The sequence below is a fragment of the Ailuropoda melanoleuca genome, chromosome 6 (genome assembly GCF_002007445.2).
Source record: "Ailuropoda melanoleuca isolate Jingjing chromosome 6, ASM200744v2, whole genome shotgun sequence".
Taxonomy (NCBI): Eukaryota; Metazoa; Chordata; class Mammalia; order Carnivora; family Ursidae; genus Ailuropoda; species Ailuropoda melanoleuca.
The window spans coordinates 997,620-1,020,503 of record NC_048223.1 but is presented as its reverse complement, the minus strand read 5'-3'; the positions used below and the strand labels follow the sequence as shown (position 1 = coordinate 1,020,503).

General features: G+C 39.4%; 1 protein-coding gene across 2 annotated transcripts; it reads right to left on the bottom strand.

Annotated features, from left to right (window-relative positions):
* Positions 1-388: 388 nt before the first annotated feature.
* TM4SF18 (transmembrane 4 L six family member 18) lies at positions 389-20,474 on the bottom strand. Of its 2 annotated transcripts, XM_002927040.4 has the most exons (6): positions 20,306-20,470; positions 20,029-20,222; positions 17,150-17,239; positions 8,172-8,314; positions 3,633-3,813; positions 392-2,873 (listed from the first exon to the last, which is right to left on the bottom strand). In XM_002927040.4, exons 2-6 carry the CDS (start codon positions 20,203-20,205, stop codon positions 2,859-2,861), a joined length of 606 nt encoding a protein of 201 aa, XP_002927086.2. In that variant the 5' UTR covers positions 20,206-20,222; positions 20,306-20,470; the 3' UTR covers positions 392-2,858. The 2 variants fall into 2 exon arrangements, with proteins under 2 accessions (XP_034517730.1, XP_002927086.2); XM_034661839.1 differs by lacking the exon at positions 17,150-17,239 and having other exon boundaries at positions 389-2,873; positions 20,306-20,474.
* Between the last annotated feature and the right edge of the window lie 2,410 nt (positions 20,475-22,884).

Genomic DNA, 22,884 nt, shown 5'->3' with positions numbered 1-22,884 from the left:
AACCAAAGTGACACTTAAAGAAAAAGTGTATAGTCTTAAATGCTTATTTTAAGGAAAAAAAAGAAAGTTTGAAAATTAACGTGCTAGGCATTCAATTGAAGAAGTTAGGAAAATTACAATAAGATAGAAGCAAGGGAAATGAGAGAGAAATAGCAAATATAAAAACATAAACCCATAAAATAGAATCCATTCTCAATTAGAATTAGCTAGCAATATTCAGACTCTCTGAGAATGAGAAAATAAAAAAAAAACAAACAAACAAGAAAAAAGGCTATCACACACTTATCCTCATGTTTAGCGCTTTTCTATTTTAAGCTCCGTAAGTGGGTTTTACAGAAAGGATGAGAGACTACTTCTTTTATAAATGGTATTTATTTTTTCTCATTATTCAAGTAACACATTTTCAAATGAAAATTTGAAAATATAGAGCAATGTAGAGAAAAGAAGCATAAGTCACAATCCCACCATTAGGGGATAATTATTAACTATTAACATTTAGGTATTATTCCAGTCTTTTTTTATCTGTATCTGAAGGTTTGCACATGTCTACATGTAATCATATGGTTATTTAAAAATTTGGGCTCACAGTGCACATATAGATTTGTATCCAGCTTTTTTCCTTAAAACTACATCATTAGCAAATGTTCTTTAAATAAAACATGTGGGGTGGCTGTGTTAATATTTAATTTACTTATGCATATACTGTACTGCATTTGGCTGCAACCCTGTTTTTAGACAATGTTTCCAATTCTGAGGTGGAGTTGTTCAGCTGACATCTACTTAATGGTCCACTCAAGGTATGGCGCCATATTGAATTGAAAAAGGGTTGAGACAGCCTGAATGTGTCAGACAAACTGGTGGGGTTGACCTGCCAGAAGTGTGCTTACCAGAGGGTTAAGGAGTTATTAGGAGAACTAAGAAAAGTGGGTGACAGATATGAGAAGTTTATGGACTTGGTGGAATAATCAGATACTCTCTGTATGTTGGCGTTCTTTCTCGTGCTTTAATTATTTTCCTGACAGCAATGATTGGGTTACTTCATTCCTAGCCTCCTTGAGTTCAAATTCTCAAGCAAGAATGACCACTAATCTTATTTGGTTTTTTTTTTTTAAGATTTTATTTATTTATCTGACAGAGATAGAGACAGCCAGCGAGAGAGGGAACACAGCAGGGCGAGTGGGAGAGGAAGAAGCAGGCTCATAGCAGAGGAGCCCTGATGTGGGGCTTGATCCCATAACGCCGGGATCACGCCCTGAGCCGAAGGCAGACGCTTAACAGCTGTGCCACCCAGGCGCCCCGACCACTAATCTTATTTGGATGGTGTTTCTCTCTTGGCTAAGTCAAAGCTAATAGGGCAACAATAGGCTGCCCATGGCTTGCGTGTCCATCCCAATTCTTCTGGCTGGGTCCAGACATGGAGGTCATCTGATTACAACGTGGCTTTCTTTCAAGATACTTACACCAGCAAAGGCTACAGTCAGGGCCCTTCCCTGTAGAAGGAGAGGAGCATTTTCCCTCTTCCCCCAGGCTGTTGCACAGCTTTGGCACAGAGCAGGTATTGACAGAGCATTGTTGACAGTGTTCTTGGAGGAGACCAACAGGGAAGTGACAGAAGTGTTATGGCCCCGGTGGGCCTCTGATGAAGACAGGAGTTCAGCAGAGTAGCCATGAAAGGCAGACGGGCTTGGCATGAACATCCAACATTGGGTGTCTACTATGCCCACTTTGTGCTATGTCCTATGGAGGATGGGAAAATATATAACATAGCTGCTGTTCTCAAGGAGGTCATGATAAGTATTGGGTATAGATAGAAAGTTTCTAAATGCTTTACTAAAAATTTTTTTTCTATAAATACAAGTAGTGGTAACTCCCTATGACATAGGTATCAACTGGTCAATGTTCACTTTCTTTAACCCCTTGAGCATGTTCTCAACTGCTCATTTATTTCAAGGTTACTTCTTGTAGCCCATCACACTCATCATCAGGAGTAAGAAAATAAAGCTAAATGCTCAGCTGGATTATATAAATTTATATCACTTTTTTGTCTTTTCTATCTCAATACTTTCCTTATTGAATACTGATTGAAGTATTATTTTATGATGTTTACAGATGCTCAAGGTGGGAAAACGTGGAAAAAGCATATATCTTTAAAGGTTGGGTAAAAGCAAACATTTTTAAGAGTAAAAATGAGTTTTAAAATGTGTTTTAATTATAAAACATGATAAAGAAAACTTGGGAAATAGAGAAAAGTATAAAGGGTCACCTATCATCCAGATGAATGACAGTTGACATTTTTCTGTAAATTCTTCTAGATTGAGTTTTTCTTCTAAATTTTGATTATTTGGTGTTTGTCTTAGATCGATATGTTTTTACTGTAAACATAAATTTGTAATCTGCTTTTTTAATTAACAGTATTCATAATCTTTAAAATATAATTTGTAATGACTATATAATATTACGACTAATGTACTACCCTTGATTTAATCCTTCCCCTTAAGTTAGACTTTGGGGTACTTCTAATTTTCTAGAATTCTAAATAATATTGTATTATTTGTATTTGCGTGAAGTTTTATGTTATATTCTTATTTATTTCCATAGTACAGATTATTGGAAATGGATTTGTTTCACCAAAGAGTATGGACATTTCTGAAGATCTGGCACATATTCCTTAGAAAAAATTCCAAATGGAACGGTGACATAGTTTGCACTTTCGTGAGGACTACAAATTTTATAAGCAGACTCAAAAAAACACCAAATGGAGAAATCACCATCATTTGAATATTGCCTTAAGGTCTATACAGTAGATATAAGACAGATAGATGGCATTTCTTGATAATGGAAAATATTCTTGTTGTCATTCAAATGATTCCAGGCTATAAAAAAAGAAAAAGAAAGTAAATAAAGTTAATAAATTTGTCTTGATTAATGATCCATGATCCAGGGAGCAACTTAAATTTATAGTTATATATATAAATATAAATTTATATTCAAAACATGATGAATTAGGAAAATACCTACTTGAAACTACTAGGAAGAGTATACATTATTTGTTGTTAAATAAGACACAAGATAACTCGCTCATGGTTTCTCTTCACTCTGGACTTGCTGGGTAGTTTTAGCAATTTCAATCATAACTAAGTTTACATCAGTATTTTAGCAGATGAAGCAAAAACAATTTTGAAGGGATAAAAACAGATTTCTCTACTTTAAAACCAATTACTAATGATACAGTAAAGAAATGATTATTAGGTTACTGTAGCAGCATCCAGAAGAGAAATTATTTCAATGGGATAATGTGAGCCTTCTGTTATCTTATGAACAGGGAAATTCTCAATAAACAGTAAGAATTCTTTGTGCTTTGAGTTATTTCCACACAAAACACTGCACTGTGGCTCAAAAACACACTTGTGCTGTTTTCACCATTCAGGACTGAATGCAGATTTTATAATTATTCCATTGACTCGATCCACATAGGCAAGCCAACACACATTGGAATATTGAAAAAAAATGAGCTACTAGAGCTTGATGAAAGAAAAAGATGGGAGGCTAAAAACCTTTCAACAAGAGTCATTGAATCATGGGCAGTGGGGGGTAAAATGGAGGAGATGCAGGTATTACTGCTGAGCTATTACCTGGATGATGACCGAATAAGTTCCACAGAGTATCTTGGATAACTGAGCGACTACCCTGATGAGGCAAACAATCACTTGAAGCCCACTGAGAGCTATGAGAATGGAAAATAAAATGATGTTCCACTCCACAACATGCGCAGGTTCCAGGCACTTGGTCCATATGCTGGAATCTGTAAGGAAACTGAGAGAGAGGACGGAGACAGTCAACAAGACGTGTGGCCAAGCCTAAATACTTGGTCCAAGTAAGAAGGTTAGAGATGTCTGTATGTTTGGGAAATTAATATATGTGATTGAAATACATAATATTATTAAATGTGAATTAAAGCATTTAGAAAAATCATTTGGATACATATATTGAGTATATAGCATGCAGAAAGCATTGGCCTATGCTTATTTTAAACATGGTGCCTCCTCAGAGATGATTTTAATTCAGTTAGAAGACAAGACACATACTGAACAGTTCGCTAGTAAGAAAAAGCAGCACATATCAATACCAAGAAAGGTAAAGACTGCTCATTCCCTAAAAGTCCAGAAGGTAGCCTGGGCTGTCGGGGATAAGGCTGAGCTTGTGCTGGATATAAAAATCACACATGTGGCAAAGTAACAAAGGGAAATGCTGCTAGAAATTCATTGGGGCGCCTGGGTGGCACAGCGGTTGAGCGTCTGCCTTCGGCTCAGGGCATGATCCCAGCGTTATGGGATCAAGCCCCACATCAGGCTCTTCTGTTAGGAGCCTGCTTCTTCCTCTCCCACTCCCCCTGCTTGTGTTCCCTCTCTCGCTGGCTGTCTCTGTCTCTGTCAAATAAATAAATAAATAAATAAATCTTTAACAAAAAAAGAAATTCGTAGACTCGGGGCACCTGGATGGCTCAGTCGGTTAAACGTCTGCCTTCGACTCAGGTCATGATCCCAGAGTCATGGGACCGAGCCCCACATTGGGCTTTCTGCTTAGTAGGGAGTCTCCTTCTCCCTCTCCCTGTGCTGCTCCCTGTTTCTGCTCTCACTCTCTCTCTGTCAAATAAATAAATAAATAAATAAAATCTTAAAAAAAAATAAATCTCTTATAAGCACTATTTGTTTAAAAAAAAAAGAAAAGAAAAGAAAAAGAAACTCCTGGATTCTGTCACCAAGCCTTTTCGGACAGTAGTTCTCAACAAGCATATGTCAGGATTATCTGGAGGGCTTGTGAAAATGCAGATTGCAAAGACACCCCCCCACCCCTGCAATTTTCTGATTCAGAAGGTCTGGATGAGGCTTGAGAGTTTGCATCTCTAAGTTCCCCGTGTTGCTGCTGCGGCTGGTTTGGAGTCCACATTGTGAGGACCCCTGCTTTAGAACAGTACTGTGCTGCTGCCACTAAGATTTAAGTGGTGAGGTGCTAATGCAAAGTCAAAACGTTCCATCAACCTAATTTAGCACTGGGTTGTGAGATTTCAACAAGGTCCCAGGATAATCTTAAAACCACACTGAGTCTACCCAACTGACGTTTGCTCACTTCCAGGTACACCATGCCCAGCTACGCTTCTCCAAAGGGTGACACTCTGTTCAACAGAATCAAAATGGAAAACTGGTCTCTCAGAAAATTCTCCAAACAAAAATAATCAAAACTATTTATAGGGCACAGTTGTTTACAAATACCTCGTCAATAGCAATATGCTTTTTCTTTGAGACGGCAGCTAAGGCAAAAAGGCTACTGGACAAGTGGCCTGGAACGTTGGTGTCTGTGGTGGGACAGGGTGAATTCTGCAGTTTGGGGGACACCACCTCCATGACTTCCCTCTCCTCTTTGTTCATTCTTCTCCCTGCCCCCCACCCCGCCCCATTTCTCTCCTATTCTTTTCCTTTAGTTCTCTCTTTCCTCCCTTTCTTTAGTTCCTGCTCTATACTCCGGGACCCTCAGAAGCACTCCAAGAATTTCTTGATCTTGCTAAAGGCCCTTAGGTCTCAAGTGGCAAAGAGTATTCAGTAGGGAACTCTTGGTTCAGTAGAATCTCGGCCAAGAGACTTCACATGTCTGACCTTTAGAGTCTTATTTGGACAATGGGCTTAACATATGGAACCCTGGGGTTATTATGAATATTCAGCGAAAGGTGTGTAAGGATGCTTTGGAACCTGTAAAGCCTGCTCCAGATATAATTTCCTGTTACCATTTCCCTAGACCCATTCCCTACACCTTCACGCTCTGAACTCAGTCTCAGCCTCACTCTAGACTTGCCAGTACATGCTCTGCACAGATCACCTGACACCTGAAAGCAAGAGGACCTTCACGGTGTTGATTCTTCTCCTGGACCGTGGTGCTTATTTATTCTTCGTGTAAACCCCGGAGTAGTAAATGCACTAGCAGGGTCTGGAAGGAATGGAGACGCTAGTTCTGATCCTCCCTCCCTCCCTCCACAACCTCCATATAGAGCTCTATCACAGCATTTACTTCCTTATATCGTAAGTCTGTCTTATCTGTATCTGCCTCTGTTCCCTCACTAAGCTGTGTACTCTGAGAGCCCTCCCGTGATTTATACACCCCTGGATAGCCAAGCCTAACGTAAGGCAGTGCCTGNCTAAGCTGTGTACTCTGAGAGCCCTCCCGTGATTTATACACCCCTGGATAGCCAAGCCTAAGACCTAAAGGCAGTGCCTGTCGCATCGCAAAGGTCAACAAGTGCTCATTGAATGGAACTGATTCAGGATCCCCAGCAGTCACCGTGCCAGTGGCTGAGTTTACAGACGACCCAGCAGATGAAGGCGTGAAAGATTATGTCCGGTAATGATGGTAATCATAAAATCTGGCTTATCCTAAACATTTATTACATCTAATCTGTGCTTTGCTTCCACTTAATTGTCCATTCTATGAGGTAGACATGATTTACAGAGGCTCGGGGATATCTGTTTACGGTCGTACAGTTTGTAAGTAGCAGATGAAAGACGTGAACCCAGATGGGTAAACATTGAAGGCCTGGGCTAGGAGGGCAATGTTTATTCTGCAGCCTCGCTTTTAGCAGAACATTCCGTCAGGTCCGTGTGAGCTCCTGGAGGGAAGTGAAACTGTGTAATTTACCTTTGATTCTCCAGCACCTAATTCAAGTTGGGGACATAGTAGATGTTCAAGAAATATTTGTTGACTAAATGTGCAAACGCATAAGTGATTTGTGGAACTTTAACGTTAACACTTGTTCCACCCAGAATTTGCCAAGGCTTGGAAACTTCTCTAGGAGACCTGAGATTTAACTTCCCTTTATGGCTTCCAATGTTTGATCTCCAAACATTTGTATGTAGCTGGGGTCAGGTGAATACAAATATCAGGGGTAACTTTCAAGAGTAATGGAGAAGCGTGTGGACAGTCTGAGATTCTTGCACTGAAAGGGAAATCTTCTTTGGTTTGGGGGTCAGGGGCATTCAGGGAATGATGGGACAAAAAATGATTTTTTGCACCCAGTCGGACTCTCTTCATTAGGGTCCCCTTTCCTGAGCCCCTGAAGTTCCGCAGGAGTGCTCCGAAATGCCTGAGGTCATTTTCTAGGTTCTCCCGACCCGAGAGAGAGCTCTGCTCACCGCACGTGGCACTTGGTGGAACCTTCAGGACAAAGGCGGCCATGGGCACAGAAGCAGTTTTGCAATCCAGGCTTAGGTGAGCATGTAAGACTTCAAATAGACGTGGGCCTTGAACAACAGAGCCAGTCATAGGGAGCTGAGAAGAGACTATAACTTCCCTAGGGAGTGGTACAGACACTCCCTCCATTTATACCATTAGAATTCTGAGCATAGGACAAGCCCGGAGAGATTCCATGGGTTTCTCCTGCATCTCTGCCTGGGCCCTGCTACCTCCAGAGCTGTCTCTGCAGGTGCTGGCAGGTACAATGCCATTGTGAGGTATTCTGCCATCCAGGATTGGGTTCTTCAACAGCTAACTGAACCACTGGCCCTCTAAGTAAGGCTGCCTTCCTAGACTCTTCTTCAGTACACACTCGATCATCTCCTGGCTCTCCCCCACAAACCCCTGCACCTGGTCATGTCCCCGATCTCACTCTGCACTTTAATGCTCACACTGCCTGGTTCTATCTCTGTGTTGTCCCTGATGGTATAGCGTGGGTCACACCATCCAAGGGCACTGGGATTCTCTCCCAGTCAAGCTCCTTCCCACCTGTAACAGAGCACACATCTAAACTGGCCACACAACAAGACTGAGTTGTTAGAACCATTCAAGTCCCAGGCTCCAGCACTTGCCCGACCACAATAACGACAAAGCTTTGCTCTGAAGTTTGGGAGAAACACACCTTTCATTTGGATATCTCCACATCAGCCTCAAAATAGTGAATGCATATGGCATTAAAAGACTGGCAAAAAGAGAGAGAGACAGAGAGAGAGAGAGAGAGAAACAAAGATCTATGTAGGAAGAAATTGGTCTGAGTATTATTTAGCTAGTAGGAAAATTCTGCACTAACATACCCCCGTGGAACACCAAAGTGATCTTGGAAAATGAGCATGAGCATGAAGCCAGGTGTTTCTGGCTTTCTGAGCCTCTTGATTTGGAGAATTATTCCTTACCGTCCTGCAGTGCCTTCAAAGGCGTACTCCCAGCCATCGGGAGTGCGGCAGTATGGACCCTGAACGAGGCCCAGAGCAGATATGACCAGGCAGTATCCAGAGAAAGCAATTCCAAGGGCAGAAAAGATCATCGACAGCAGTGTCTAAATTAAACATAGAAGAAGGATGTTAGGGGAAAAAAAAAAAAGAAGGAAGAGGAAGAGGGGTCAGCGCCATAGAATGAAACAAGGGGGTATTGTGGATAAATGACCAGATAGGTATTTTCCCCTACTCATCCAAACTTACTGCATGCGGTCTGTGTAAATGTCCACAGAGAAACAGAAACATTTAATCCAAATCTACCTGATCTTTAAAATAAGTTTTTAAAACGACTTTTTGTTTGGGATTCCACAGAGGATACTGCTTAATTTACTGCATTTCTTCCTTTCTTCTGGAATTTCGGTATCAAAATAATGATCAAACATTAATGCAGTGAGGGGTGTGACTGATCAATCTGCCTTTACTAAAGACATTATTTTCTAGGTTGGGTGGATTCTCTAAGAATTAGAAGCTAGGACCTTGGCTTTTCTCATGTGAAGATGATGAATACCTTCACTTACAGGAATATGAGGGGAAATATCAGGTTTTAAGCCTACGGGGTCATATCAAGTGAGGATGAGATTGATGGGGAGGAGGGTGTTTTCCTTGGAGCAGAGAGGACGAGCAGTGTTCACAGGCATTTCAGTGCAAGCAGAGTTGTAAGGGTAAGTAGATTAGTGTGATCTAAGAGAGGGTTCCTACGGAGCGTTACGGAGAAGTTTATGAAGACCAGATTGACATGTTTGCTAATGCTGGGGAAACGGGGTTGGGACACAACCCAGCCCTCCAGTTGATTATAAAGTGAGTGCAACTTGGTATATGGGGCAGAAGGTGGCTTTGAACGCTGGATCAAGGAGGGCGGACTTCACCCTTCAGGGCAAGTAGCTTTTCCCCCCATAACCTTTCACTGCATTTTTTTTCAAATCTACCAAAAAGTTGAATATATAGTATAGTATCTTTGTATACTATTTATCTAGTCTCACCTTCCGTGGATATTTTATCATTTTTGCTTGCTCTGTGTGTGTATGTATATGTATATATCCATGCACGTGTATTTATTTATCTACACATTTTTGTTGCCTAACCACTTGAAAGTAGGTTGTAGATACTGTGTTATCTCACTCCTAAACAAATCAGCACATATCTTCCCAAAATAAAGATATCCTATTACTCTGCAACTGTGTTTTACTTTTTTGTACAGGGTCCAATCAGAGTTTATGCACAGGATTACATCTCCTTAGTTTCCTTTGATCTATATTAGTCTTACTGCCTTTTTGTTTTTTAGAATATTGTATTGTTTTTTAAGAATCCAAACCAGTTGTCTTATAGAATGTCCCCACTATCTGGGCTTTTCTGATTGTTTCCTCACACCTGAACTTGGGTTAAACATTTTGGCAAGAACACCTGGTGGGCACGAGAACATTAGGGGCCTCTCACTGCTACTGGTGGTGCTTTTGACCTCTTGGTTAAGGTGGTATCCTTCAGGTCTATAAACATATATTTTTTACTTTGCAGTTAGTAAATAAGTTGAGGTAATACTTTGAGGCTGTGTGATATCCTCTCCCCAAAGACATTTCAACTGATGGATTTGCCATCCACTGATGGTCCTCATATCCATTATCACCAATTATCACAATGACTGGTTGCAGGGTGCTGCTTATCTCATTCTATCATTTCTTCTGCATTTAAATCTTACTACTGTTCACAGAAGAACTTCCATTTCCCTTCTCTCTCTCTTTCTCTCTTACTGTAGATTCATGGATTTTCTAATTCAATGTGTTATAATTCATAACTGTTATTATTCTTTCAGATGCTTATTTGATCCAAATATGGCCAGTGAGAACATCCTGTCAAGTTAATTCCTCTGCCCTTTGAGATATCCTTATCATTCCTTGAACACCTCCTTGCTTCCTGGCACAAAATGTACCAAGTTCATTTTGAATTTATAAAGAACCAGAGTAGCTCTTTTTCCAACAAGCCACGTACTTGGTTTTTGAGCAAGGAAGTGACATGAACCAAAAGAGCACATGAATTTTGAAAGATGGCTGTGGCAGTAATGGCATGCCGGCCAGAAGTGAGAGAGCACAAAATAAGGATTTCATGTGGAGACAACCTCAACTTGCGGTGACAAAGACATGCCCTGGAGGACATGAACGGAAAGGACAGAAATAGGGATGCCAAGAAGGGTAGTTTGGTTTGGGAGACAATTCAATCTAGTTTTAGAAATGTTGCTTTCAAGTGAGAGTAGAACAGCCAAGTTAGTTGATAATAAATTCAAAAATGGAGACCAGAAAAACTGAGAACAACAAACCTGTGATTTGGGGAACAAAAGTGATCTCACATTATATATCTCGCAAATAACTCAACATTATTTTACTGATTATAACATTAATACATGCTCATTATGGAAAATCAGAAAAATATATTTTAAAAACCCAAAGAAGAAAAGAACAATTCTGCTTTTTTTCTTATTTGATATTATTTCATTGGCATCTTCACATACGATTAAAAGATCTTTCAAATTCTGTTTCTCCTATTGATTTTAATAGAATGTTGCCCATCATGGGATGAGACAAGCTACTTCTTTTTGTTTAACAGATTACTGTTCGTTACACTTTACAAAGGAAATTTACCTATTCACCAATGCCTTCTTCCAAAAAGGAAGAAGGGTTTTGAAAAGATTGAGCTCCTGGTTTACCAAATAAGCTCTTAAGCAGTTCACTGGGAGGATAAATGAAGACTTCCTCCATTGGTGAAATTGGCAACCATAGCACAGTACACATATTTGTATACATATACAAATTACAGTCTAATGAGTGGATACCATTGCACAACTGAGCTTCAAAATGAAGCAGGAATCAGAACCTGTCTGAGTCACAGTTTCATTTTCTATAAACTGTAAATGATGTCGATGATTACAGTACCACATAACAGGGATGTTTCAAAGATTAAAGGACACAGTGGATGTCAAAATAATTTCAAAAGTGTAAATATAATCACAATATTATCTATTATTCCAAGTGCCTCTATTTGGCTGATAATGGTTTTCCAGGGATAACAACCCACAGGATTTTGGCAGAAAATGAGACCCCACAGAAGAATGAATAGCAAACAAGTGAATGGGGTTCAGGTCACCCCCCAAAATATGGTACCTGAGCATACTGAATATGTTAAACTGAAGGAGTTTGAGAAAATGGCAGAAGCAGGATGGTCACTCTGACCCCTCCCAGCCCCTTCGCCCTTCTTCTCTGAAACAGGTCATAAAACTCCCATGTGCAAGTTACCCTCTCTGTACAAGGAGGAAGGAAGACATTCTTATCAGCAGAGACAGGGAATTTGGGGCCAAGAAACCTGTATAAACAAACTTCGTTAAATTAACCTTATCTTCCTAGTAACTTCTTCAACATTTACTACCCCTGGCCCAAACCCCTCACTCTTGCCAATTCTTTACATTCGCGGCTACTTCTTGCTACTCTGGTCACTGCTTCAGCTCTTCATTCTCTCATGAGGGCTCCCATGATACGTAAAAATTCAATAAAATGAGTATCCCTTTCTCTTGCTAATCTGTCTTCATCAATTTAATTTTCAGACTGAGCCAGGGACCCTTAAAGGGTAGAGTAAAACTTTTCCTCTGCTAGTTTCTGGCACCCAAAATGGGGCATTATTGGCTGGGGACACCTTGCTTGGTCCAGGAGCTACAGTTAGAGATCCTGGATCTGTGACAAAAGCCACAGAAGAATTCTTGCCATGTCAGTTTCTTGGATCTCTGCCTGTGGGGGACTAGTCCAGGGAAGGTGGTAAGAGTGTTTTCCTTTTCAGATTCAGATTGGTAGGGGGGCATAAAAACTAGTTCTTTGGTTTGTGACTCTGGTTAAAATGTGGTTTCGAGTTATCCATTGGGTATTGATCTTTTCTCTCCCGGGGACAGCTATCGATTTCCTGTTTGTCTCTTATTTGTGTTCTGAGAACTTGGCTTGGCTTTCTGCTTGTCAGGGCATGCAGGTGTCAGTTCTTGGAAGCAGCCAACTGTCAGGTTGTGGGCCCCCAAAAATCTAGGCTAGCATCCTACCAACTGTCGCCAGCTTTCAGGAGGACTTGTCTAAGTCTTTCTTTTGCTACCTTGGGAGTGGTTCTGGCTCTTGGGAAGGCTGCATCTTTTGCACCCCGTTTGGAGACATCTCTTGCATCCATGGTTAAGTTTTGGTTTTGGTTTCAAGTCATTTGGTTTAAGTATTTGAAACAATTTTTTTAAGGGGCTGTATGGTCAGAAGTTGGCCAAATTGAAGGTTGATATTCAGGTCCTGATAGAAACTTTTAAAATTAAGGCCTTTCTCCTAAGCTAAAATGGAACTCTGTACTCAGAGGGAAAGAAAACATGTGGAAGGGGGCGCCTGGGTGGCACAGCGGTTAAGCGTCTGCCTTCGGCTCAGGGCGTGATCCCGGCGTTATGGGATCGAGCCCCACATCAGGCTCTTCTGCTATGGGCCTGCTTCTTCCTCTCCCACTCCCCCTGCTTGTGTTCCCTCTCTCGCTGGCTGTCTCTATCTCTGTCAAATAAATAAATAAAATTAAAAAAAAAAAAAACATGTGGAAGGTTTTGTGAAATAATTATGAGAACGTTACAAAGACACACCACTGTAAATCTAGGACCCAGAAATTTTCTGATTTCCATCTTAGTTGGAAATTTTCTCCCTGATATAAAGAAGCAAGTTGAAAATAANCATGTGGAAGGTTTTGTGAAATAATTATGAGAACATTACAAAGACACACCACTGTAAATCTAGTACCCAGAAATTTTCTGATTTCCATCTTAGTTGGAAATTTTCTCCCTGATATAAAGAAGCAAGTTGAAAATAATGTAATTGAATGGGTTGATCAGGATCTTTCAGGCTGTGATCCAATCCTTTGAGGAATTAAAAAACAATTGCCCTTGTCTTACAAATCTAGTCTTCATCGAACTAGAAATGTGTCACTAAAAGCAATTCAAAGCTCACCTGCCTATCCTTACTGATCCCCAAGCCTCCCGTATTCATTTCAAAATGTTTGTAGATGTTGTAAAAGATAGGGGACACGGAAAGGGAACTGCCCTGCGCTTCAGAAAAAGAAGAAAAAATTAAATAGTAATTATTCTAGACCTCTTGATAATAGATAAATATGCCCCCAAATTCCTTCTAAAAGGAAACCTACATTCTTTATCTCCTCTTAGAGGTGACTCTTACTGTCTCTTTGAAATGTAAACATTCCAGGAGATAATTAAAAAACAGCCTACAATTGCCTGAAACTAAAAGGGAAAAAAAAAGGAGGTTGGGAGTTTTTTTTTTTTTTTTAAAGCCAACTGCTATAAAAACTCCTTTGCCAAAATCTATCCACAGCCTTCATAAGACTACTTGTCAAGGGCAAATACAAATCTTAAAAGTCTTCTCCACAACTATTAGTAAAAAGCTTTCGCCATCCAAGTGGGTAGCTGTAACTTGTTCCATCGGCCAGAAACATAATTTGGACTTTTTTATAAACTGGTGAGTTTCAATGTACCTGATACGTGGTGAAAATTTAAAAACAAAGGCTGTAAGATCTCTGTGTCATCTCTACGTTTATTTATATCTATATATGCGTGTTACAGACGGGCAATATTTTTCTTCCTCAGATGGTATTACCAAAATAATTTATAAAATCACTCAAAAGAGTTCTGTTCTAATTGACATAGAGATAAATAAGTACTCATATAAATTAAGTATTCTCAAATACTGAGACTAATCCAAAAAAAAATTTTTAAGTTCACACGATCTGGGATAATCTTTGGTAAATAAAGATAGTTTAAAAATTGTTGGGGAAAAAAAAGGTGGGGGGTGCCTGGGTGCCTCAGTCGGTTAGGCGTGTGCCTTCAGCTCAGGTCATGATCTCAGGGTCCTGGAATCAAGCCCTGTGTTGGGCTCCCTGCTCAGCGGGAAGCCTGCTTCTCCCTCCCCTTCTGTGCTAGCTCTCTCTCTCTCTCAAATAAATAAATAAAATTAAAAAAAAAAATTGCTGGGGTAAAAAAAACCCAACAAGCATATCTTTAGAGTTGTCAGCATTAAACATAACGTAGTCAGACAGCTTTTTCTACCGAGGATTACTAGTCAAGCAAACATATTATCTCTACTAGATGTTTAACAATTTAAAACTATAAATTCAACCTAAAAACAAAGCATACGCTAAAAAATAAATTGCTAAATGTATGTCAAGCACAACAGTTGAGAGAAAGAAAAAGTATGTCTAACTTTCTGGGTGCTTTGTTTCTATGATGTTTGATGCTTGCCTAATACATATGTCACAAAATTTGTCAACAAGAAAAATAACTTAAAATAATGGCTAACTTTGTCTATGGTGTCATGAAATTTTCATGAGTAATCTACACAGTTGTTAAGGGCAAGCGCGTTAGATACATGCGTGATAAAAGTTTATAAGTGAATTTTTCAACAATGATTAGGTTTTACAAAATACATTTATTTTAAAATACCTTCCAAAATCTTTTTGTTAACTTAAATTTAAAGTTATATAAGTTATACTAAGTGAAATTACATAATGGTAATTCATTGAATATGCAAGTCATTTCCAAATAAAATAAATTACTGCAACACAGATTAGTGAATCTAAGTTTACCTACTTTTGTCTCTCTATTAAAGAGGAACTAAAGATATTTGGGTCTATTAGTAGATACACTGAAAATTGTACTATGGAAATGTATGCTTTAGAAATTATGAAATAGCATATTCATGAATTTGCTGATCAACAGGATGTTGATATCTATAACATTCTGCAATTGCTTACTTCCTGGTTTTCACTAGAAATTAAAGTTTCTGAGAGTTAAGAATTCTAATATATGTAATTTAAACTGCTAAAAAAAAAAGAAAGTAAAACTACTAGAAATAATAAGGGAACAACTCTGTATACAAGAAATAAAAAGAAGCGTGTTGGTAAAAAAAAAAAGTATGAGTTATGGCGATGTGTTTTTGTTGAGGGAAAAGGAAATTTTGGGGGAAAACCTTTTCTGCTCTGTAAAGTGAATCTTGGATGACCTCAGTTTCCATTGCCGAGCTTTAGCAGTTCCAAACCTGGGCAGACTCACATTTAGCCTCGAAGGTGTGCTTTATCTAATTTAAGTGAGAATTAATTGCCAACATGTTACAACTGAGAAGTTGTACATTAAAGCTCAATATTTCTACTTTCTATTGAAAACTGAGAAACACTGTCCAGTTTTGTCATAACTAAATTGGCTGGACTGGAGTAGGAGATACCTCTCTTCCTTAAACAGAAATTTTGCTCCAACGCTTACCAGGCTCAGTTCTTTCATTTCCATCAGGTAATTGGCTCCTAGGGGCATATAAGCTGGAACCCCTATTCTAAAGCCCCACCTTGAAAGAACCAAGCAGGGAACCCAGAGAATCCTCTTTCCCTTCCTCCTGCTCTTCCCATTAAGACGCCAGTCATCTCATTGGATTTGATTATCAGACCCTGTCCAGGCTCCACACCGTCTCAGCATCCATTTGTGCTGGAGATGATCATAGTGAGTCAAGGCAAATTGAACACATTTATTTTGATTATGAACTGAGTGACACATACGTTTGTTTCGTTTGTTTTCTAGAGATTCCCTAAGTATCCTAGCTTAATGCTTCCCTGAATCTACCGCTTCACGTAGGCAATTTTGAAAGCTTTCCCCTAAGTATAACACCGGCAGCTACTGGGGGAGGTCTGAGTCAGTTGATTAAGAAAATACATACACCCACAACGCACATGCGCATGCACGTGCGCAGAGCAACTTTCAGTTCTTCAAATCTTCTGCACCAGGAGCACAGTTCTAAATTTAGCAGCTAATTTAGTCTTCCAACGCGTCTGTCAAAGAAAGCTGGACATGTCATCTCGACTGCACATTAAAATCTGGTTGCCCCTCGGACCAATGAGCTCAGGGTGTCTTGGGGGGTGGGGGGATTCCAACTCCAAGCTCTCAGATGATTGCAGCGGGCGGCCATGATGGGCAGCCACTGCTGCAAGATACGCGTACCAGGCCTCCGGGAAAGTCCTTTTAGTTAATACCGCACACGTTATCTTTGAGCCACAGGTAATTCATATAAGTATGAGTAACAACGATCTAATTCACTGCGTAAGTGTGAAGAAAACTATAAACTGCTATGCAAATATGATTAAAAGATGACGACCCTGAGGAGAAGGAGAACGACGGAAATGTAGGAGGCCAGCACCTGCCTGCTGAGCACAGGCTTAGAAAATCTGGTTGTATTATTCTCTCTTGATTCTATTTAAATTATTTTTAAAGCCCCAGTTTAAAAAAAATGTGCACCATGTATACCCAACACATGGATAAATCTAATCATTATGCTGAGTGACAGAAGCCAGACACAAAAGACAAATTCTGCATGATTCTATTTACATAGAATACAAGCTAATCTATAATGACATAAAGCAGATCAAAGATTAATCTTTCTGGGGTGATAGAAATGTTCTGTGTCTTGATTGTGATGGTGGTTGCCTGGGTGTATTTGGTTGTCAAAACTCGTGGAATTGTACAATTCTAATGGATGCCATTTACTGAATGTAAAGTAGTCCTCAATAAAACTGAAAAGGGAAAAAAAATAAACTCACAGAAACCTAGTTAGGAAAAGGTAGCATTATTTCCTAATTTCATGTATCTTTAAATCCTGAACTTCTGGAAGAACATTAGCAGGACAAAGGTGGAGGAAAGACAGTAAACAAAATGGAAGATAATTTTTTTTTTTTTTTGAGTAAACTCTTGGGCTCTGGATTGGAGGGATCATGGAAGGGGGACAATAGTGTCAATATTTTCACATTTCTGTGAGGAAAGAGAGCCAGAGCCCATTCAGCCATCCTCAAAGTACTATTGCTCTTACCATGTATTTTTTGCTGCAGTTTTCACTCTGGCAACATTTATAGTTGCTCTCATTCTCCAATACAAGAAGGACTGCTGCTACTATAAGCATCTGCAGTAGGGAAGAGAGGAAATATCAGCAATGGAATACCAGTCATAGTCAGAGCACACTGATTCAGAGCAGGGCTGGGTTCGAATCCCGTGCTGCCATTTCTAGCTATGTGAGCTTGACCGCCCTTCCCTGTACAGTGGTGTTGAGGACTCACCTCGCTGGGGTGTTAGGAGGTCATGTATGTAAAATTCTGAACGTAGTGCTTGATTTATAAAACAGTGATTGATAAATGTTAGCTATTATTGTATGGTTGTTAGTCATCAAAAGCTAATGATTAAGCAGTAAATGGTCGAACATGGGAATACCACCCCGTGCAGCAAACCTATTTCTCACTGGACTCAGGGGCAGAGGTCAAAGGAAAATCATTCACCAGACTTTGCTTTGTTTGCCAGCCTCTCTGCATTTACTGCCCCCTAGGAATGCAGATGAGAGGCACGGTTATTTTGAAACTACATGTCTTAATTCAAAGTAAAGTCAGTTTGACTTCCCCAAGCATTCAAATCATCTCAGGTTCAAATTTTCAAGTGTGCTTTGTCTCTATCAAGCCAACAGACTGGGAGAATTCAATGTATTCTACTTCCCTTTCTTGTATCTCAAGCAAAGGGCTCAAGTTCTGAAAAGAATGTGGATTTCTTTAATGTTATAGTTCCCGGTTTGGGCAGGTATGGACCGTGAATTGCTTCTGACAAATTCTCTACCTATCCTTGACTCCCGATATTCAGGACTGAATCTTGAAGCTGAATTCATTGTTATTTTGCTGTATATAGTCAACATTTCCAGTTTCCAAATTCCTTCAGCTTTCGTTTGTCTACTTATTTATCTATATTCCTCTTCTTTCTCCTATAAAGATTTGATGCAGGAACAATCATGTTTTTCAAGAATTCCTTGACAATGGAAAATAGAGAACTGGTTCTTTTCTAAGTTTTAAATTTTACACAGAATATAAGCCAAAGAGTCTTATATTCTCCTCCTTTAAACGCCGTTAGTTATCACAGATTTTAGTAGATTCTTATTTAATCTTATTAATGCCTTGCAACCCTTCTGTTGATTACAGTGACATACTGAGGGAGAAGGCACAGTACACCAGGTACAGTGATGGCTTCATTACAATATTAATAGAAATAATTAGACCTAGACCCTGGAGTCCTGTGTCAAAAGAGAAACACAGGCATCACTCGTGTTGAAAGAGAAACTGATTTCTTTTTTCATTGTAAAATTATAACTGGAATACAGGGCTCAAGCATAATGGAGGAACATTACCCCAAATGTCACCACCCTTATATGTTTTTATGTATTTACTCCCAGGGTATTACCACATGTGTATATTTCGCATAGTTGTAATCGTAACTTATTCACGATTTTTTGTATCTTTTCTTTTTTGCTTAACACAAAATAATATGCATTTTCCATGTTATTACATCTTCATAATTATCATTTTCATCACCATAGGAAGTGAATGTACCACAATTTTTTTGGCCAATTCTATGCTGGGGGCTTCCACTAATTACTTACTATTATAAATAAATATTTCTTACTATTATAAATATCTACGTATGCATCTCTTTCCTTATTATGGATTATTTCCTCAGAATGAATTCTCAGGTTTAGGATTACTGAGTCAAAAGACATAAGCATTTTCATGGATCTTAATAAAACATATCAAAATCTTCTCCAAAAGTTTGCATTCACTTCTAGTACAATCACCAAACATTCATTACGTACCTACCTATCACAAAGCAACTTGGACAGCGTTGGGTATCAATACCTTAAAGTTGACTCACTTCATATGCAAAATAGTAACTAAATGAAAACTGCTTTTCATTATAGTTATTCAAAAATTATAATAATTAAGCACCCATGAAGATGTAGAGATAAATTATAATGCATTTTCTTTTATGTCATTGGTGGTATAGTAAGCTTATAGTGTACAAAGCGCTGTTTTTAGAAATGATATAATCAGGAAAAGTGTTTTTTCCTCTGACTTGCCAACATGATTTATTATCAGCTTGTTTTAAAATAGCACAAAGTCATCAGGAAAACATTCATGGATTCTTACTGTAAATAATTTCATTTCATTTTCAAAAACACCCCAATTTATGAGGGTTATAATATCAGACTATTTAATGATGATCTGACCCATTCTTCAACAGGTATTTATAATCACAATATTCGTTGACTACCTAATACATGTCAGCCTCTGTCCTCGGGGCTTCCTTCATGGAATTTTATTGAAGCCCCACAATTACCCTACAATGTAAATGCCATCACTCCCATTTTTCAGATGAAGACCCTGAGGCTCCAAGACATTGAGTAATTTGCTCGAGGTCTCATGGCACAAATGGCAGAGCCTGTATTTGAACACAAATTTGTCTGAATCTCCAAATCTCTGCTTTTTCTACGAGGTCTGGATACCTCTCCAATCTAGAGAAATTGTAAGTTCAGATAGAAACTATTCTGGAAAAGAGCACTGCCACTGGACATTAAACAGCTGAAACCCACACACAGAGTTCATGAGGACATAATATTTCGACAGGCCAGTGTCCCACAGACTCATTAGGACTAATTTCCTGCACTGACGAAGTGACATAAATGGGCAGCTTACCGGAGACAAAGCTACCCTCCCAAACCTTCATGGACTACCTGCCCCTCTACCCCCACCCATCTTCCAAATCCCAAACCCAGGACTAGTCGCGTGATTTTTCCATTATTCATTATTTCTGCAAAGAACAAGACAATGCTTAGTAAAAACACCCCCTTCTGCAACCCCAAGTCTCCGAAGTCACACTTACCATGATACCTGAGAAACAGATTCCTTCAAAATACCACACGTAGTTGGTGAGTTTATTGCTGGATGCATAGGAAGTTTGCCCATTTGGGAAATACAATAATATATTCACAATTATGCTCCAAAGTGCAAGCGGAATCAGCAGACCACTTAGGCAGCTGCCACATTTCCGAGACCCCATTTTACCCTGCTCAGAACCTGCAGGAGATTTCAAGAGTATAGAATTACACGAAGCCTAATTTTCTTCCCACCTGTCTTTTTTTTTTTTTTTTTGAGATTACCTGCCACTTTCTGGGTCAGAGCCCTTCACTTCATATTCATGTGAAGCCCAGGGCTCGGACAGAACTGCAGCCCACAATCTCTGGTGAGAAATAGTGGTTTACTGTTTGGAGAACAATAGACAATGATCCAGGGTTGAAGAGCTGAGCTGGTCTTCATCCTGTGCCAAAGGAATGCGGTGTTTTTACTGCATTTTAAAATAAGTCATTTTCCTCTGGATTACAGCACGAAAGCCTTAACCCTGAGCATATTTTTAAGAAGGAAGTTGGGGTAGGGGGGTGAGGGTGGAATTAAATCTGGCAAATTTCATCCAATGGAGAACAGGGGGGTTAAAGAGGAAACTACCAAGGGAGTTTGTGCTGGAGCAGAGTATGTGGGGTATCCTGACTTTCCGTATCTGCCCTTCATTCAGTCTTCTTTATTTTGTGCTCACTATTCACCAAGCTTTGTTCCAACTGCAGGGGGCACAAAAAGGACAAAGACAGGGACAGCCTGGTGGGGGAGAAAACCAAGACATCCTGTGGGTGAGTTTACTGTTGCAACACGGGTACAGCTTTCCTTCCAAGAGTTCATCTCTGTGATTTCTACCTCTCTGAAAAGTAATAACGGGAATAAATTTGTATCTTTCTTACTGCTTAGGAAAATGGGTAAAAGAATTTGGGTAATTTGATTAAGACTTTATAAGTAATAAGTCTGAAACAAGGATTTAAGAATTCTCCCTTCCAAATGATTGCCCTGAATAAAAAGAGCCACACATTCTCTTTAATTAGGATGACATAGGAAAGGATTAAGGGAATGCATCCTGACACTGCTATGGGTTTTTTTTGTTTTTGTTTTTGTTTTTTTAAGATTTTATTTATTTATTTGAAAAAGAGAGAGACAGCATACGATCCAGGGGAAGGGGCAGAGGGAGAAGCAAACTTTCTGCTGAGCAGGGAGCCCAACGTGGGGCTCAATCTCAGGATCCTGTGATCATGACCCAAGCCGACAGCAAACACTTAACCCACTGAGTCACCCAGGCACCCCACCCCACTTTTTTTTGTTAAGATTTTATTTGTTTATTTGAGAGAGAGAGAGGGAGAGCTGATATTACTATGTTAAAGATTATGAGGACAATGGTAGTAAGGAATTCAAGGGTTGCCTGACCTCATTGCCACCCCTTTCTATTGGTAACATCAGAACCCTGTTCAACTTAACTTTCTTTTTTTAATTAATTACTTAATTACTTTATTAATTAATTATTTGACAGAGAGAGAGAGAGCACAAGCAGGGGGAACAGCAGAGGCAGAAGCAGGCTCCTCACTGATCAGGGACTCCAATGTACACTCGATCCCAGGACCCTGGGATCATGACCTGAGCCAAAGGCAGATACTTAATGACTGAGCCACTCAGGCGCCCCTCAACTTAATTTTCTTAAGTCTCAACTTCTTCATCTGTGAAATGAGAATTAAAAAAAAAATGATACCTTCCCTAGAAGAATAATGTCAGGGTTAAACAAGATTATGTGGGCAAACCACAGTGTCAGGTGATATAGAAGGGGTAAGAAATAAATGGGAGCCATCATTAACAATAAAAAGAGAAGGTATAGGGACAAAATTGTCAAAATAGTACAGAGAGCAGAAATAATGTCTGTTTATTTACTTCTTTTGGTACCCAAAGAGTTCTGTGTCACGACCTCCTAAAATCTTGATCCCAGAAGTATTTGCATTAATTTGTTAGTGTCCTCCAGAAAGTACTAATGTTCTGTAATATATATACCTTTAATTCAAGAGAATAAAAACTTATTTTATATAAATAATGTTAAATTGTATTATATTCATACTTTTTTTCAAGAAACTGAGATCCTTGGATCGACTTTTGGGTTCAAACAAAGCAAACTTAGAAACGAACAGTCTTATTCTATGATGGGTTCCAAAGAGATTTCTTGGCACCCCTGGTGAGTGTGATGTTTTTCCCCTAGTGTTTTTGAGCAAAGTGCATCACAAAGTCTGGTCACTAGATTTTTTTTTTTCCTGGGGATATAGAAGCAAACTAAAATCATATTTACTAGAACCCTTGGGATGATAGGGAGAACAGCAGTGTTGGCTGGATGTTTATTGAGCACCTCCTATGTGCCAGGCAACGTTCTAAGAGCTGGGGAGAGACGGATCCATGAAGGAGACAGTCCAAAATCCTTGCCCTTGTAAAGCTTATATTCCATTGTGGGGAAACTAACAATAAAAAAATATATAGCTTGTCAGGTAGTGATAAGTATGGCTAAAATAAATCAAGAAAAGGGCAAGTAGGAATGCCAGAGAATGGGAATGGGGATATAATTTCAAACAGGGTGGTCAGGAAAGATCTTAACGAGAAGATAACATCTGAGTAAAAATCTGAAGGAAGTGGAGAGTGTGAGCCATGTAGGGAACTTGGGGGCAAAGCATTGCAGGCAGAGAGAATGGCAAGTGTACAAAAGCCCTGATGTCGAAGTGAATCCTGGTGAGGAGACCACTGTGGCTAGAGCCAAGTGAAGGAGGGGAAAAGTAGGAACATCTGAAATTAGTTTTGAGTAGGAAAATGATTTATGTTAAATGGCTCACCA

What these genes read in the sequence shown, in the direction of transcription:
- TM4SF18 (XM_002927040.4), bottom strand. Translation starts at nt 20,205, where the DNA reads ATGGGGTCTCGGAAATGTGGCAGCTGCCTAAGTGGTCTGCTGATTCCG. An exon ending in ACTGCAGCAAAAAATACATG is followed by an intron (nt 8,315 to 17,149) that starts GTAAGAGCAATA and finishes TGTTTAATTTAG; the next exon opens with ACACTGCTGTCGATGATCTT. An exon ending in TTTGAAGGCACTGCAGGACG is followed by an intron (nt 3,814 to 8,171) that starts GTAAGGAATAAT and finishes CCTCTCTCTCAG; the next exon opens with TTTCCTTACAGATTCCAGCA.